Raw genomic sequence first — 12757 nt, forward strand, 5'->3', positions numbered from 1 at the left:
CATTGCACTTATTCTAAAATTGACCACATAATTGGAAGTAAAACACTCTTCAGCAAATGCAAAAGAACGGAAATCATAACAGTCTTTCAGACCACGGTGCAATCAAATTAGAACTCAGGATTAAGAAATTCACTCAAAACTGCACAACTACATGGAAACTGAACAACCTGCTCCTGAATGACTACTGGGTAAATAATGAAATTAAGACATTAATAAATAAGTTATTTGAAACCAATGAGAACAAAGACACAATGTACCAGAATCTCTGGGACACAGCTAAAGCCATGTTTAGAGGGAAATTTATAGCACTTAAATGCCCATAGGAGAAAGTGGGAAAGATGTAAAATTGACACCCTAACATCACAATGAAAAGAGCTAGAGAAGCAAGAGCAAATAGCAGAAAACAAGAAATAATTAAGATCAGAGCAGAACTGAAGGAGATAGAGACACAAAAAACTCTTCAAAAAATCAAGGAATCCAGGAGCTGGTTTTTTGAAAAGATTAACAAAATAGATAAGACTGATGATGGGTTGATGGGTGCAGCAAACCACTATGGCACATGTATACCTATGTAACAAACCTGCATGTTCTGCATGCATATCCCAGAACTTAAAGTATAATTAAAAAAGGTAATTGCGGTTTTGGACCATGAATTTTAAGTGATTATAACTAGGTTCAAATACATTTTTATTAATCAAAACAGGAACCATTACAATCAACACCTTTTTGCCAATGAGAAATAAGTTCGTTTATTCCTGTAGTGTAAGAAGCTGTGCTTCGGGATTCACCAAACTCCTAAAAAGCATTTTCTGCATCCTGCTGGTTGTAGAAGTGTTTTCTCTGCAAAAAGTTGTTGAGATGCTCGAAGAAGTGTAGTTGGTTGGCCATAGGTCAGATGAATATGGCAGATGAGGCAAAACTTCATCAATTTGTTCAACTTTTGAAGGGTTGGTTGTGCGACACGCAGTCGGACATTGAGTTGTGGAGAAGAACTGGGTTCTTTCTGTTGACCACTGTCAGCTGCAGGTGTTGCACTTTTCAGTGCCTCATTGATTTGCTAAGCATACTTCTCAGATGTAATGGTTTCACCAGGATTCGGAAAGCTGTAGTGGATCAGACTGGCAGCAGACCACCAAACGGTGACCATGACCTGTTTTTGGTGCTTTGGGAAGTGCTGTGGAGCTTCTTCTGGGCCCAACCATTGAGCTGGTCATTGCCAGCTGTTGTATAAAATCTACTTTTCATAGCACGTCTCAATCCGATTGAGAAATGGTTCATTGTTGTGTAGAACAAGAGAAGACAACACTTCAAAACGATAATTTTTTTTTATTTTTAGTTGGCTCATGAGGCACCCACTTATTGAGCTTTTTTACCTTTCCAATTTCCTTCAAATGCTGAGTGACCATAGAATGGTCAACATTGAGTTCTTGGGCAACTTCTCATGTAGCTATAAGAGGATGAGCTTCAATGATTGCTCTCAATTGGTCGTTGTCAACGTCCCATGGCCGGTCACTATGCTCATCATCTTCAAGGCTCTCAGCTCCTTTGCAAAACTTTTTTTTTTTTAATTGAGATGGAGTCTTGTTCTGTCACTGGAGTGCAGTGGCACAATCTCGGCTCACTGCAACCTCTGCCTCCCTGGTTCAAGCGCTTCTCCCACCTCAGCCTCCGGAGTAGCTGGGATTACAGGTGCATGCCACCATGCCCAGCTAATTTTTTTATTTTTAGTAGAGACGGGGTTTCACCATGTTGGCCTGGCTGGTCTTGAACTCCTGACCTCAAGTGATCCGGATGCCTCGGCCTCCCAAAGTGCTGGGATTACAGGTGTGAGCTGCTGTGCCTGGCGATCCTTTGCAAAACTTCTTGAACCACCACTGCATTGTACATTCATTAGCAGTTCCTGGGCCAAATGCATCCTTGATATTGCAAGTTGTCTCTGCTGCTTTGCAGCCCATTTTGAACTCGAATAAGAAAACTGCTTGCATTTGTTTTTTGTTTAACATCATTTCCATAGTCTAAAATAAACATAAACAGCAAGAAATGTCATTAGCAAAAAAAAAGTGAGAAATGCCCATTAAACTGATGTATAACATAACCACATTTATTCAAGCATGTATTCCAACATCAAATGGCAAATTCCAACAATGAAAAACCACAGTTACTTTTGCACTCACCTGATAGTAGCTGTTTTTTGTTCCTTGCCCCTCTGGGTGGAGGTGGGATGGGTTTCCTTCTTGCTATTCAGTTACTCAGTGCTTTTGCTAAACCACCTTCTCCCTTTTTGTTAACTTCACCTCCAACTTTGAACCTCATGTCACCAGACTATATCATGCTTGGGTTTCCAAGCTACACTTATCCACCAACCTCCAAGCCTTTTCAAGATTGTTGCTTCTGGCTCTCTCCAACATCATTCTTATTATATTTTTTGGTGATTTCAGTATCCTCATGGATCATCCAATCAATGCTCTGGTGTTTGGTTTCTATGACCTCTTCTCCAGTGATCTTGTTCTTTAACCTACCTTAGCTTTCCCTCCTTTGGTCATACCATAGACTTTAACAGCACCAATAACCACAACCTCTCCATACACTCAGCTCCAAGCATCCTACTCTCAGACCACCTCTTATCTTAGCACATTCTTTTGAGTATCCTGTTCTAACAAACTTTAGACCATCACAGGGACCTACAACTTCTTGATTCTACCAACTTTTCATTGTCCCTTACCTTCTACTTGTCTCATTGTATAACAAATGACCCTCAAATTTAGCATCTTAATACAACAAACATTATCTCACAGTTTCTGGTTGGGTGGTCTGGCTCAGGGTCTCTTATGAGGTTGCAGTCAACTGTTGGCTGAGTACGGTCTCCGAAGACTTGATTAGGGCTGGAGGGTCTACTTCCAAGTTCATTCACAGGGCTGCTGGCAGAATGTTTCAGTTTCTTGCCATGTGATCCTCTTTATAGAACTGCTAATGATGTACATGGCTTCCCTCAGAGCAGGAGATCTGAGAGGGAGGGAGGGAGGGAGGGAAGGAGGGAGGGAGAGAGAGTGAGCGAGCCCATGTGAGCATGTCTCTTATAACCTAACCTCTGTAGTAATATACCATCCCTTCTGCCATATTCTGTTGGTCATACAGACCAACCTAGGTACAGCGTGGGAGGGGACTACACAAATGTGTGAACATCAGGAGGTGGGGATCATTAGGGGTCATCTTGGAGGCTGGCTACAATACTATTTTACAGAGAAAACAGAGTAATGAGAAGAGAATTTCCATAAGCTCCTGCCACCACATTACCTAATTATCAGTTTACTGTGTAATTCTAACTTTTCTGCTATTATTATAATTAACCATACCTCCTGCTGTCTAAGGCCAATCCCTCCACTTGTTCACTAGATTCCATTTCCTCTATGAGATTTGCACAAAGACAAAATCACCTAACATTTATCAAAATGTATCCCCATCTTTAAGTGACACATGACTGTAGATCTCAAATTCTCTCATATCTCTCCTGCATCATTAGTTTTCTCCTGTCTACTGGTCAATTTCCGTCAATAACAAATATATGCTATGATCTTAAAGAACTCTCCAATGATCCTACCTCTACGTTCAGCCACCTCTTTCGCTGTGTCCCTTCACAACAAAATTCATGAAAAGAATTGTCTAAAATTGCTGTCTCCAATTCCTTCTCCTACTCTTTCTTGCCTAGCCCATCAGGCTTTTGCTCTCCAACTGCTCTAAAGACATTGCTCTTTTAAAAGTTATCAATGACTTCCACATGGCCAAATCCAATAGTCAATTTTCAGTCCTTACCTTACTTGATCTGTCAGTAGGATTTAACACAGATGGTCTGCCCTCAGTGGAACATTTCTTTTTCACCTGGCTTTCAAGGTATCACACCCTCGTAGTTTTCTTCCTTGGTTTACTGATTAATCCTTCTCAATCTCTTAGCATTCTCCTCCTTTTTCTCAGCCTCTGTAATACTGACATATCCTGGGGCTGTTTTAGGATTTATTCTTTTATCTGTCTATATTCAACCCCTTGATGAGTCCATCCAGTATCATGGCTTTAAATCTATAGGCTAACAACTCTTAGATTTATATTTGCAGCCCAGAACCCTTCTCTGAGCTCCAGACACTTTTTCTCATACTATCTTCTCGGATGTTGATTAGATAAATAAAACTTAATCTGCCCCAAACTGAACTCCTGATCTTCCCCTTTCCAAATCTACTCCTTCTACCATCTTCACTATCTCAGTAAATAGTAATTTCATCCTGACAGCTGCTCAGGATGAAACCCCTAGTTTTCCTTGACATCTCTCCCTCACACAATCCATATCCAAACCTTCAACAGATCCTGAAAGTTTTGCCTCCCAAATAGATACAGAGTCCAACCACTTATCATCATCTCCACCACTACCTCCTTGATCCAAGACATCATAATCCCTTAACTGAATTACTGCAATAGCCACCTAATTGGTCTTCTTTACAGTCTATTCTCACTACAGCATTCGGAATTCTTATTTTTTTAAATTTTAAGTCACATTATGGTGTTCCTTTGCTCCAAACCTTGCTCCAGTGGCTCCCCATCTCAACACCTATGGTGGCTTACGATGTTTGGATTGCCTGCTTGACCTACTGTCTCAGCATTCTTCCACTATCCCTCTGCTCCAGTCACACTATCCTCCTGACTTTTTCTCAGCCAGGCAATGCTCCCACGTTGGGGCGTTTGTACTTGCTGTTGTATCTGGAACATGTTTATAAAGCCTCCGTTGAAGAGCACAGTGGCTTCTTCCATTATCTCATTTAAGTCTTTGCTGAAAAGTATCTCAGGGCAGCTTCTCTGGACATTCTAATATTTCATCCCTCCCATCCCCATCCTGCCCACCACACTCCCTATCCGCTTTCTTTGCTTTTACTCCACATCACACACATTTACTTACTCGTTGTTTATTCGCTTATTTCCCCGCACTCTATTGTGAATTCCCTGAGCAGGGATATTTGTTTCGTTCATAGCTATCTATCTCCGGTGCTTAGAACGGTACTGGTTTATAAAAAGCTCGTAGTAATGTATGTTAACCGAATGAATAAATTATCCTACAGAGATAATTGAGTATCTCTGGATTACAGCAGGGCTTGCAGCAGAGAGGGAGACCACTCAAGAGGCGGTAATGTCCAAATATAATAACATGTATGAAACATCATTGTAAAATTAGCTGCACAAAGGATCCGAAAAATTTGTTAGCTTAGTTTGTTTCTCCAGGAAGCCGTGTCAGGCTAGCCTCCCTCTTTCATTCTTTTCCGTGGTTCCCTCTACTGGGACTCCTAGCCCGCCCAGTCGCCAGATCACAGGCCCAATGCATCCCTTTCCGGAGGGATTTAGGAAGTCTCGGCATTGGTCCAGAAACTACAGTTCCACCGCGCCTCAGATAGCGCATTACCCAGCGACCGCGCGTACCCACTCGTTCCCGCTCCCTCAGCCGGACAGGAAGAGGAAATGACGATATCACGGACGCTCAAAACCCCACCTCTCACGCCTTCCCAGCTCCGGGAGGGGACGCGGGGTCCGGAAGGGGCGGGCATAAGGCTACGGAGGGGCGGGACGGAGCAGCCCACCCCAAAGTGGCGGTTTACTTGAGGCGGTTACCTTAGTACCCCGAGTAGACCGAGTCTGTGGCGAGCTGCGGGCCGATTCCCGGCCAGTGCCATCTCAGCCGGAGCGGGCCTCGGAGCCTCAGAAGCAGGCTTTTATCTGGCCCGAGGCTCCCAGCCGTTCAGCGCGTCTACCCATAACCGATACCGATTATTCGGACTCTCGGCTGCAGACACAGGTCCCCGCCCCTCCCTCTTTCCCCGGGTTGCGGCTGTCATTCCTCCCTTCCCGCCTCGCTGCGCCCACAGGTGGGGACAGTCTTCGTTCTCTAATTCCTGTCCTTTCTCTTCTCTCTCATCACCATTTCTTCTATAAGGTAACTTAAAAACCTTTCCTTGCCTCTTTATTTCTTCCCATTTCTCTTCCCTTCTTTTCTTCCTTTTTCTCTAGAATCCTTGTGTTTCCACTTCGTGCCAGGCTTCTGCCTCCAGGGCTTCTCTCCTTTTCACGGGCCTGTGGCTCATGTGTTAGGAGGTTGAACTTTTAATGCAGTCATTTGAAGATTTTAAGCTTTTTCTTTCTCCTAACCAGGAGTCACAGATGCTGGGAAGTATGGCCCGAAAGAAACCTCGAAATACCACAAGGTCGCCCCTGGCTCTAAACCCCCTGAAGAGTAAGGACGTGTTAGCAGTGCTGGCTGAGAGGAACCAGGCTATAGTACCAGTTGGGGCATGGGTGGAACCTGCCTCACCGGGTAGTTCGGAAATCCCAGCATATGTGAGTGTCAGTTTCATCCAAATATGGTGGGGTAACCCACCACCCTTTTTATTAGCCTTCTCTAATCCTGGGTGCTTAAAGATGAACAGTCCGAGGATGCTGTTTCTATTCTGCCATAAATAATTTATGTTCTTGCGTTAGAATTATAGAACAAACAAGTATTTGCCAAAACTTGACTGCAGCTTTAGTTGGCATAATCAAATATTTATTACTCACCTGCTATAATATATAGAGCATAATCTACATGGAACAGGTTATATAGATATATATCTGTATATCAGTTTACTTCAGACTCTTGATTGCTTGCTATGCCCAAGACATAGGCACTATCTACATCTTCCAGACACTGCAACTTAGTATGGATTATAGTTGGCATACTTTAAGTAACATTAATTGGTTGCTTAAGATTTATGATCAATTTTTTAATGAGGATTCAGGCAAAATGGAGTAACAGAATAAAGGAGAAAGAGATGAACTCTGGTAATCTGAGAAATTCTAACTAGAAATTCCATGGTTTCTGATAGTCTTTCACCAAACCGTGCCCCTTAGCTATTTGTTGAAATTTAACTTGGCACTTACCACATTATGTTATAGTAGATTGTTTATATATCTCTTCCTGATGCAGTGTGAGCTCCTTGAGCGTAGAGAACAAATCTCATTTATCATCACATTCCCACTTTTATCTTAAATACTGCCTAATCAATATAGACACTCATGAAATATTTATGAAAGGCACAACATGTCTTCTGTATGTGTAGACAAGGTGCTGAACATGGATGAAAAAAGAATGAGATATGTTCCCTCAGTGTACTTGATCTCAGAAGAGAAATGAGACATGTTTAAATGTTAAAGTAATGCAATATACTATATTCATTCATTTTATTTATGTTTGCACATATGTATGTATATTCATTGATTTGTTCCTACCCTGCCTATTTCCAAAAAGGATTTTAAGAGTCCAGGTGGTATATCTGTCTAAGTTCTAAGAATATAATGCTTAATCAAGAAGCTATGACGTTGGGTTGATGTGACCCAGGAAAGTGTAATGAAGAATTTGATTGGAGAAGGGAAGGGAATGATTCTCCTATTAAGGAGAATGAGGAGAGTAAGAAGTAAGCACGGTTCAGGATTCTAAGGGTAGATTAGATCGATTGGAGTGGAAAGTTTAGTAGGAGAATGGTCGCTGACAGGATTATGGAAAATAGGGATGGTAGAGTACCACAGGAAATTTTGGAGAAGGGATTGAATTTGTTTAATATTTACAGGTGAATGTCATGATCAACCAGTGTTTTGATTAGATTAATTGCTTCAAAGGTTTTGAAGGATAGGGAGTGATTGGATCCTGGGGATAAATTAGAATATAATTATAACAATTTAAGCATGGAGTATAGCATCAAAACTTTGTTAGTGGTAAGAAATAGAGAAGAAAAGCCTTGAAAAAGGATGGCTGAAGTGCTTGAGCCCACGTGTTTTAGGCTGCAGTGAACTATGATCATGCTACTGCACACTAGCCTGGGCAACAGAATGAGACCCCATCTCTGGAAGAAAAAAAAAAAAAGGAGTGCAGTGAGAAGGGATGAATGCAGGAAACACCCCACAAGACTTGGTAAGATTTGGTATAAAGATATTTTGGTATTTAAGTTGTTGACACCTCTTTTTAATTGCTCAAATTACATCTGTATAATATCAGTAGTGTCAACATGCCTAAAATTTGACACCATCAAACTTTTTCTATGTTAAGAAGTATTGAAATATCGTATTCACACACATTAACTCAAAATATTAAGTCTTGGAACATGGATAAACATATCTCCTTTTCCTGATTTAAAAATTTCTGATCAGTTCCAGCCAAAGGGAGTTTGATCAAGCATCTAATAGAACTCCTTATAGCTTTAGCATATCTAGTCTGGGAATCCACCCTTATTAACGGATATAGCTCTGTCAGCTCAAAATAAATGCTGAATAGTTATTTCTAAAGCTTGGCCCTTAGATCATGTCTGTTCTAAAGGGGAACTTCTACTCATTTTTCTCCCCAAAATTTCAGGGGGCCATCAGGATTCCTAAAAATGTCATAGCTTTAGACTACCTCCCCCCAATAATTATTAATAAATTAGCATCAAAAGACACTTCTGTTCTATTATCATATATGGGATTGCATTATTTTATAATTTGTTCTGGTTAGCTTTTGCTGTGTAACCAACCACTCCAGAACTTAGTGGTATAAAGCAAATAATACTATGTATCAGGAATTTGAGCAGGGTACAGTGGTAATGGCTTGTCTCTGCCCCATAGTGTCTGGGGCCTCAGCTGGGGCACAAATAACTGGACATGTCTGAGATACCGTGACTGTTTTCTGGCTATTGGCTAGAGCTAGAAAATAGTCAGGCTCTCCCAGTCATGTGGCACCTGCTGGGCTGTAATGTCCAAGATGGCTTTCTTGTTCACATATCTGACACTTGGGCTAGGATAACTAGAATGTCTGGGTGCTGGCTAGGTATGTTTCTCTTTTCACATGGCTTCTCTATTTGACTAACTTGGGCTTCCTCACAGCATGGTAATCTCAGGGTAGTCTGAATTTTTAGATGGTGCTGACTTCCTTCAGAATGAGCACTCTAAGAATGGAGGTGGAAGTTTCTTTATGACCTGGCTTGTAATCTTGTGGAGTAAAAGAGGAGCAGAGAAAATGGAGGTAAAAGAAAGAGGCTGAATGGCTTAAACTTGTCTGGGGCTTGAGTTAAGCTGGGTCAGTTGTTCAGGCTTCATTACGTATATATCTCGCCACTGGAATTATTTTATCTAATTATTCTTTGACACTTGTACACTCCACTAGAATAGTGTATGGGATAGACATCTTGGAAATTTTAACTTAAATTGAAATTTGAATGCATTTGATCTTGAGAATTTAATGACAGCCTGTAAAATGATCTGAGGCACCCTTCAGAATTAGAAGTCAGAATCACTGAGTTAGAAACAATAGGTAGGAGATATGATGATTTTATTTAATTTGAAAATTCCTAGTGAAAGAGAGACATAGTCAAGAGAAAAGCAGTGTAGAGAGGAACATAATTGTTGGAGTCGGAAACTTCTAGTTCTGCTACTAGTTAGCTATATTAAAATTACTTAATCTTTCTGAACCCCAGTTTCCTCATCTGTAACATAAGGGATGAGAATACCTACTACCAAAGGTGGTTTTGAGGATAGAGTGCTACGATGTAGTTAAAATACTTGTCACATAATAGATCCATAGTAATGATAAGTGCTGTTATGATGATGACTATGATTATTATTCAAAGCACTTAGAGAAGATAAATGCAGATCAAGAATTCAAATGGGATAAAGTGTTCCAGACTGTTTAGAACAAGCTTGTCCAACATGCGGCCATGGGCCACATGTGGCCCAGGATGGCTTTGAATGCGGCCCAATGTAAATTAATAAATTTTCTTAATTAACACTATGAGTATTTTTGTGATTTTTTTTTTTTTTTGCTCATCAGCTGCTAGTGTTAATGTATTTTATGTGACAGTTCTTCCAACATGACCCAGGGAAGCCAAAAGATTGGACACCCCTGGTTTAGAATATGTTTTGGAATTGAGCAATTATGTAAATATATATTGACTACCCTTATAGTCAAGGCTCTGTACTAGATGCCATAGGGGAAATAAAGGAGAATTGAATACGTATCCTGCCCTCAAAGAGTTCATAATCTAGTAGGGGAGTCAAGAAGTACTATACTCAGTTAACATTGGTGAAATGAGAGGTGTTATAGCATAAGAGGGCTTAGGGGAAGAAAGTGTTGTGGAAGGTACTGGGGAGTGGGTATTAAATGGTTGTGAAAACTGAGTAGGCCTTTACTAGGTGGAGATGAAAGGAAGGGCATGCCAGGTTAAAAATGGAGCATAATGCCAAATATGAAGACATTTTACAATAGGACATATTTGGTGAGTGGTAAGTAACCTGGTGTGTCTTGACTATTTACTCCATTTTAGAAAATGTGTAACATATGATAGGTTTTATTTGGTTCATTAAGATTTAATGAAGACATCGTTAGTTCTAGTTCAATAAAAAATTTAAGATTTGATTTGATACTCATACATTCCATTTTTTTTTTTGTACAGAATGGAATTATTTTTTTCAGGATTGTATCCTTATCCTGACTGCTCTGTGTTTAAAACAGCCCTAATGGACAAAACTGCTAACATTTAAGTTGATTTTCTATCTTGCATCTTTAAAGACATCAGCATATTTGATTGAAGAAGAACTAAAGGAACAGCTAAGAAAAAAACAAGAAGCTTTGAAACGTTTTCAGGAACAAGTTAAATACCGAGTAAATCAACAAATTAGGTTGAGAAAAAAGCAGCAGCTTCAGAAGTCTTATGAAAGAGTAAGTTCAAAAGTGAGCCTGAGTAAAGACTGAATGGAAAATATGTGTGTTATGAGATAAGCTATTAGGCAGTAACAGATTTGCTTTCCTTTGATTACATGCCTAATATAATCTAATTAACTAGTGAGTACAGTAGATTTTTTTTGTAGAGAAACCATGTTTTATTCCTGTGTTCTGACTCAATTTTTTGCTTTTACCAAGTAGTTAAAAACAATGTCGGAATTTTGGGTTCAGACTTGAGTTTGAATTTTGGCTTTGCCACTTATTAGCTATTGACTTTCGGCTGATTACTTAACTTCACTGATTGTAGTTTCTTCATCCATAAAATAAGGATATGATACTTCTCTCATAGGATTGTGTGAGAGTTAGATGAGATAACCTGAATTATTAGCACATGGGAGGTGCCTAGTAAATGTTAGTTTCTCTGCCAGCTAAAGCCTCTCCCCTGCCCCCCACCCCAATTTAAAATCTTCTGAACTGCTTTAGAGGCATTATTTGATTGCTCTGGATTGGGGTAGAATGTTACTATCCCCCTTTCTTCCTTTGTGTAGGCACAAAAAGAAAGCTCTATAGCCATGCAGTCTTCAGCAGCACACTTAACTTCCAAAAGGACAAGTGTTTTTCCAAACAATTTGAATGTTGCTATTGGAAGTTCTAGGTTACCTTCTTCCCTGATGCCTGGGGATGGAATAGAGGATGAAGAGAATCAGAACGAATTATTCCAACAACAAGCCCAGGCTGTAAGTACCTGTTCATTTTATTTTATGTCTATGATATTTTCCCCATTCCCTAAACTGTAAATATGACATCTAGGGTATGAGGTAGGGATTAAGAGAGTTATCACACTCAGCTTCACTTTTTATAATCATCTCTTTTTTTTTTTTTTAGCTTTGTAAAGTGGGGAATAGTGGGATAATGCTTTTTAAAAATTTTAAATTTACACATTTATTTGTGTTTGGTAAGACACTCTAAAATTATCTAAAGAAAAGTGTCAAAGTGTTAGAATTCAAAACTTACTAGAAGGCACTTTAGGTCAAGAACATGGATTTTCCAAGTTATATTGAAATTATATTCTAGGCAAGCTACTATTAGTTTGTAGTATACAGAGAGAAATAATTCTTACCTTTGTTGCAAAGAAGTTCAGTACACATAGGTGGCATTTCATTTATTATTTATCTTTGTCTCATTTTTCTTACTTTGTTTTTTACTCTGATTATCACAATAAATGAATCTATAGTTGTAGGTTAAAGAATAATACACAGTAAATTCGTAACATATCCAGAGTTTTTGGAAAAATGTAATTTTTATTTAATGACTCATTTTATATACCTAATATTTAAAAATTAACCACTGTGAGTAGATTTCATCCATTCAAATTGCTTGACTCTGTCCATTTAGCCCCCACCTTAGTATACCTGAGCTTTTGTCCAGTTGATACAGTCTTCAACTCTGCTTCAGTAATTGTTCTTCATCTTGTTTAAAATGTATTCCTAGAAATAATGAGAGGAAGAGAGAAAATATGGAAAATTATGAGTATGTGAAAATAAAAGCTGTATTATTGCTTAACATACTTGGTCATAATTTAATTGTGCTATTAGTATAAATAGGAAAAGCTTTAGAAGCACACATTATCATGTTGAAATACTATTAAAATTTTTTTCTTTGTCCACAACTATTTGACTCTTTCTTGTCATTGTTCAGTTTGTAATAATCATTTTTATTTGTTTAGCAAATATTTATTGAGCCAGGCACTGCATAAAGTACAAGGAATAGAACATTGACTTAAGACAGACACAGTCCTTGCTTTTGTGGTGCTTGTAGCCATTAGTCCCACTGTAGTGAGGATTTTACTTCATCTGTATAATACATAAATAAAACTCATCAGTCAGCAGTATTTGCATATGCTGTTTGTTATGGATTGTAGCGATACTAAGGAAATGTGAAATAGGACCCTCCATGGGTTTATATTTTCAGGTAGAAATACAAAACTAATAGACCACTCATTCTATC

The 12757-nt window shown here is 39.3% G+C and overlaps 1 protein-coding gene and 1 long non-coding RNA gene across 9 annotated transcripts in view; one reads left to right on the top strand and one right to left on the bottom strand.

The window, feature by feature from the left end:
- Nucleotides 1-710: 710 nt before the first annotated feature.
- Nucleotides 711-5462, bottom strand: LOC116477478 (uncharacterized). The gene is made up of 3 exons (XR_004250467.2): nt 4940-5462; nt 2794-3003; nt 711-2015 (listed from the first exon to the last, which is right to left on the bottom strand). It is a non-coding gene; the product is annotated as an uncharacterized LOC116477478 (long non-coding RNA).
- A 141-nt stretch (nt 5463-5603) lies between these two features.
- The window catches only part of CCDC15 (coiled-coil domain containing 15), a 98679-nt gene continuing 91525 nt past the window's right edge, over nt 5604-12757 (top strand). For 6 of the 8 annotated variants that reach the window (XM_058446206.1, XM_032167811.2, XM_058446208.1 and 3 more), the window contains exons 1-4: nt 5604-5897; nt 6181-6366; nt 10598-10747; nt 11299-11487. In XM_058446206.1, coding sequence (XP_058302189.1) covers nt 6190-6366; nt 10598-10747; nt 11299-11487 — 516 coding nt within the window. In that variant the 5' untranslated portion in view covers nt 5604-5897; nt 6181-6189. Of the gene's footprint in view, nt 5898-6180; nt 6367-10481; nt 10748-11298; nt 11488-12757 lie in introns of those variants that run through there. The other 2 variants (XM_058446207.1, XM_058446211.1) reach the window with 2 other exon arrangements.

Source organism: Hylobates moloch, unplaced genomic scaffold, assembly GCF_009828535.3.
Source record: "Hylobates moloch isolate HMO894 unplaced genomic scaffold, HMol_V3 SCAFFOLD_11, whole genome shotgun sequence".
Classification (NCBI taxonomy): domain Eukaryota; kingdom Metazoa; phylum Chordata; class Mammalia; order Primates; family Hylobatidae; genus Hylobates; species Hylobates moloch.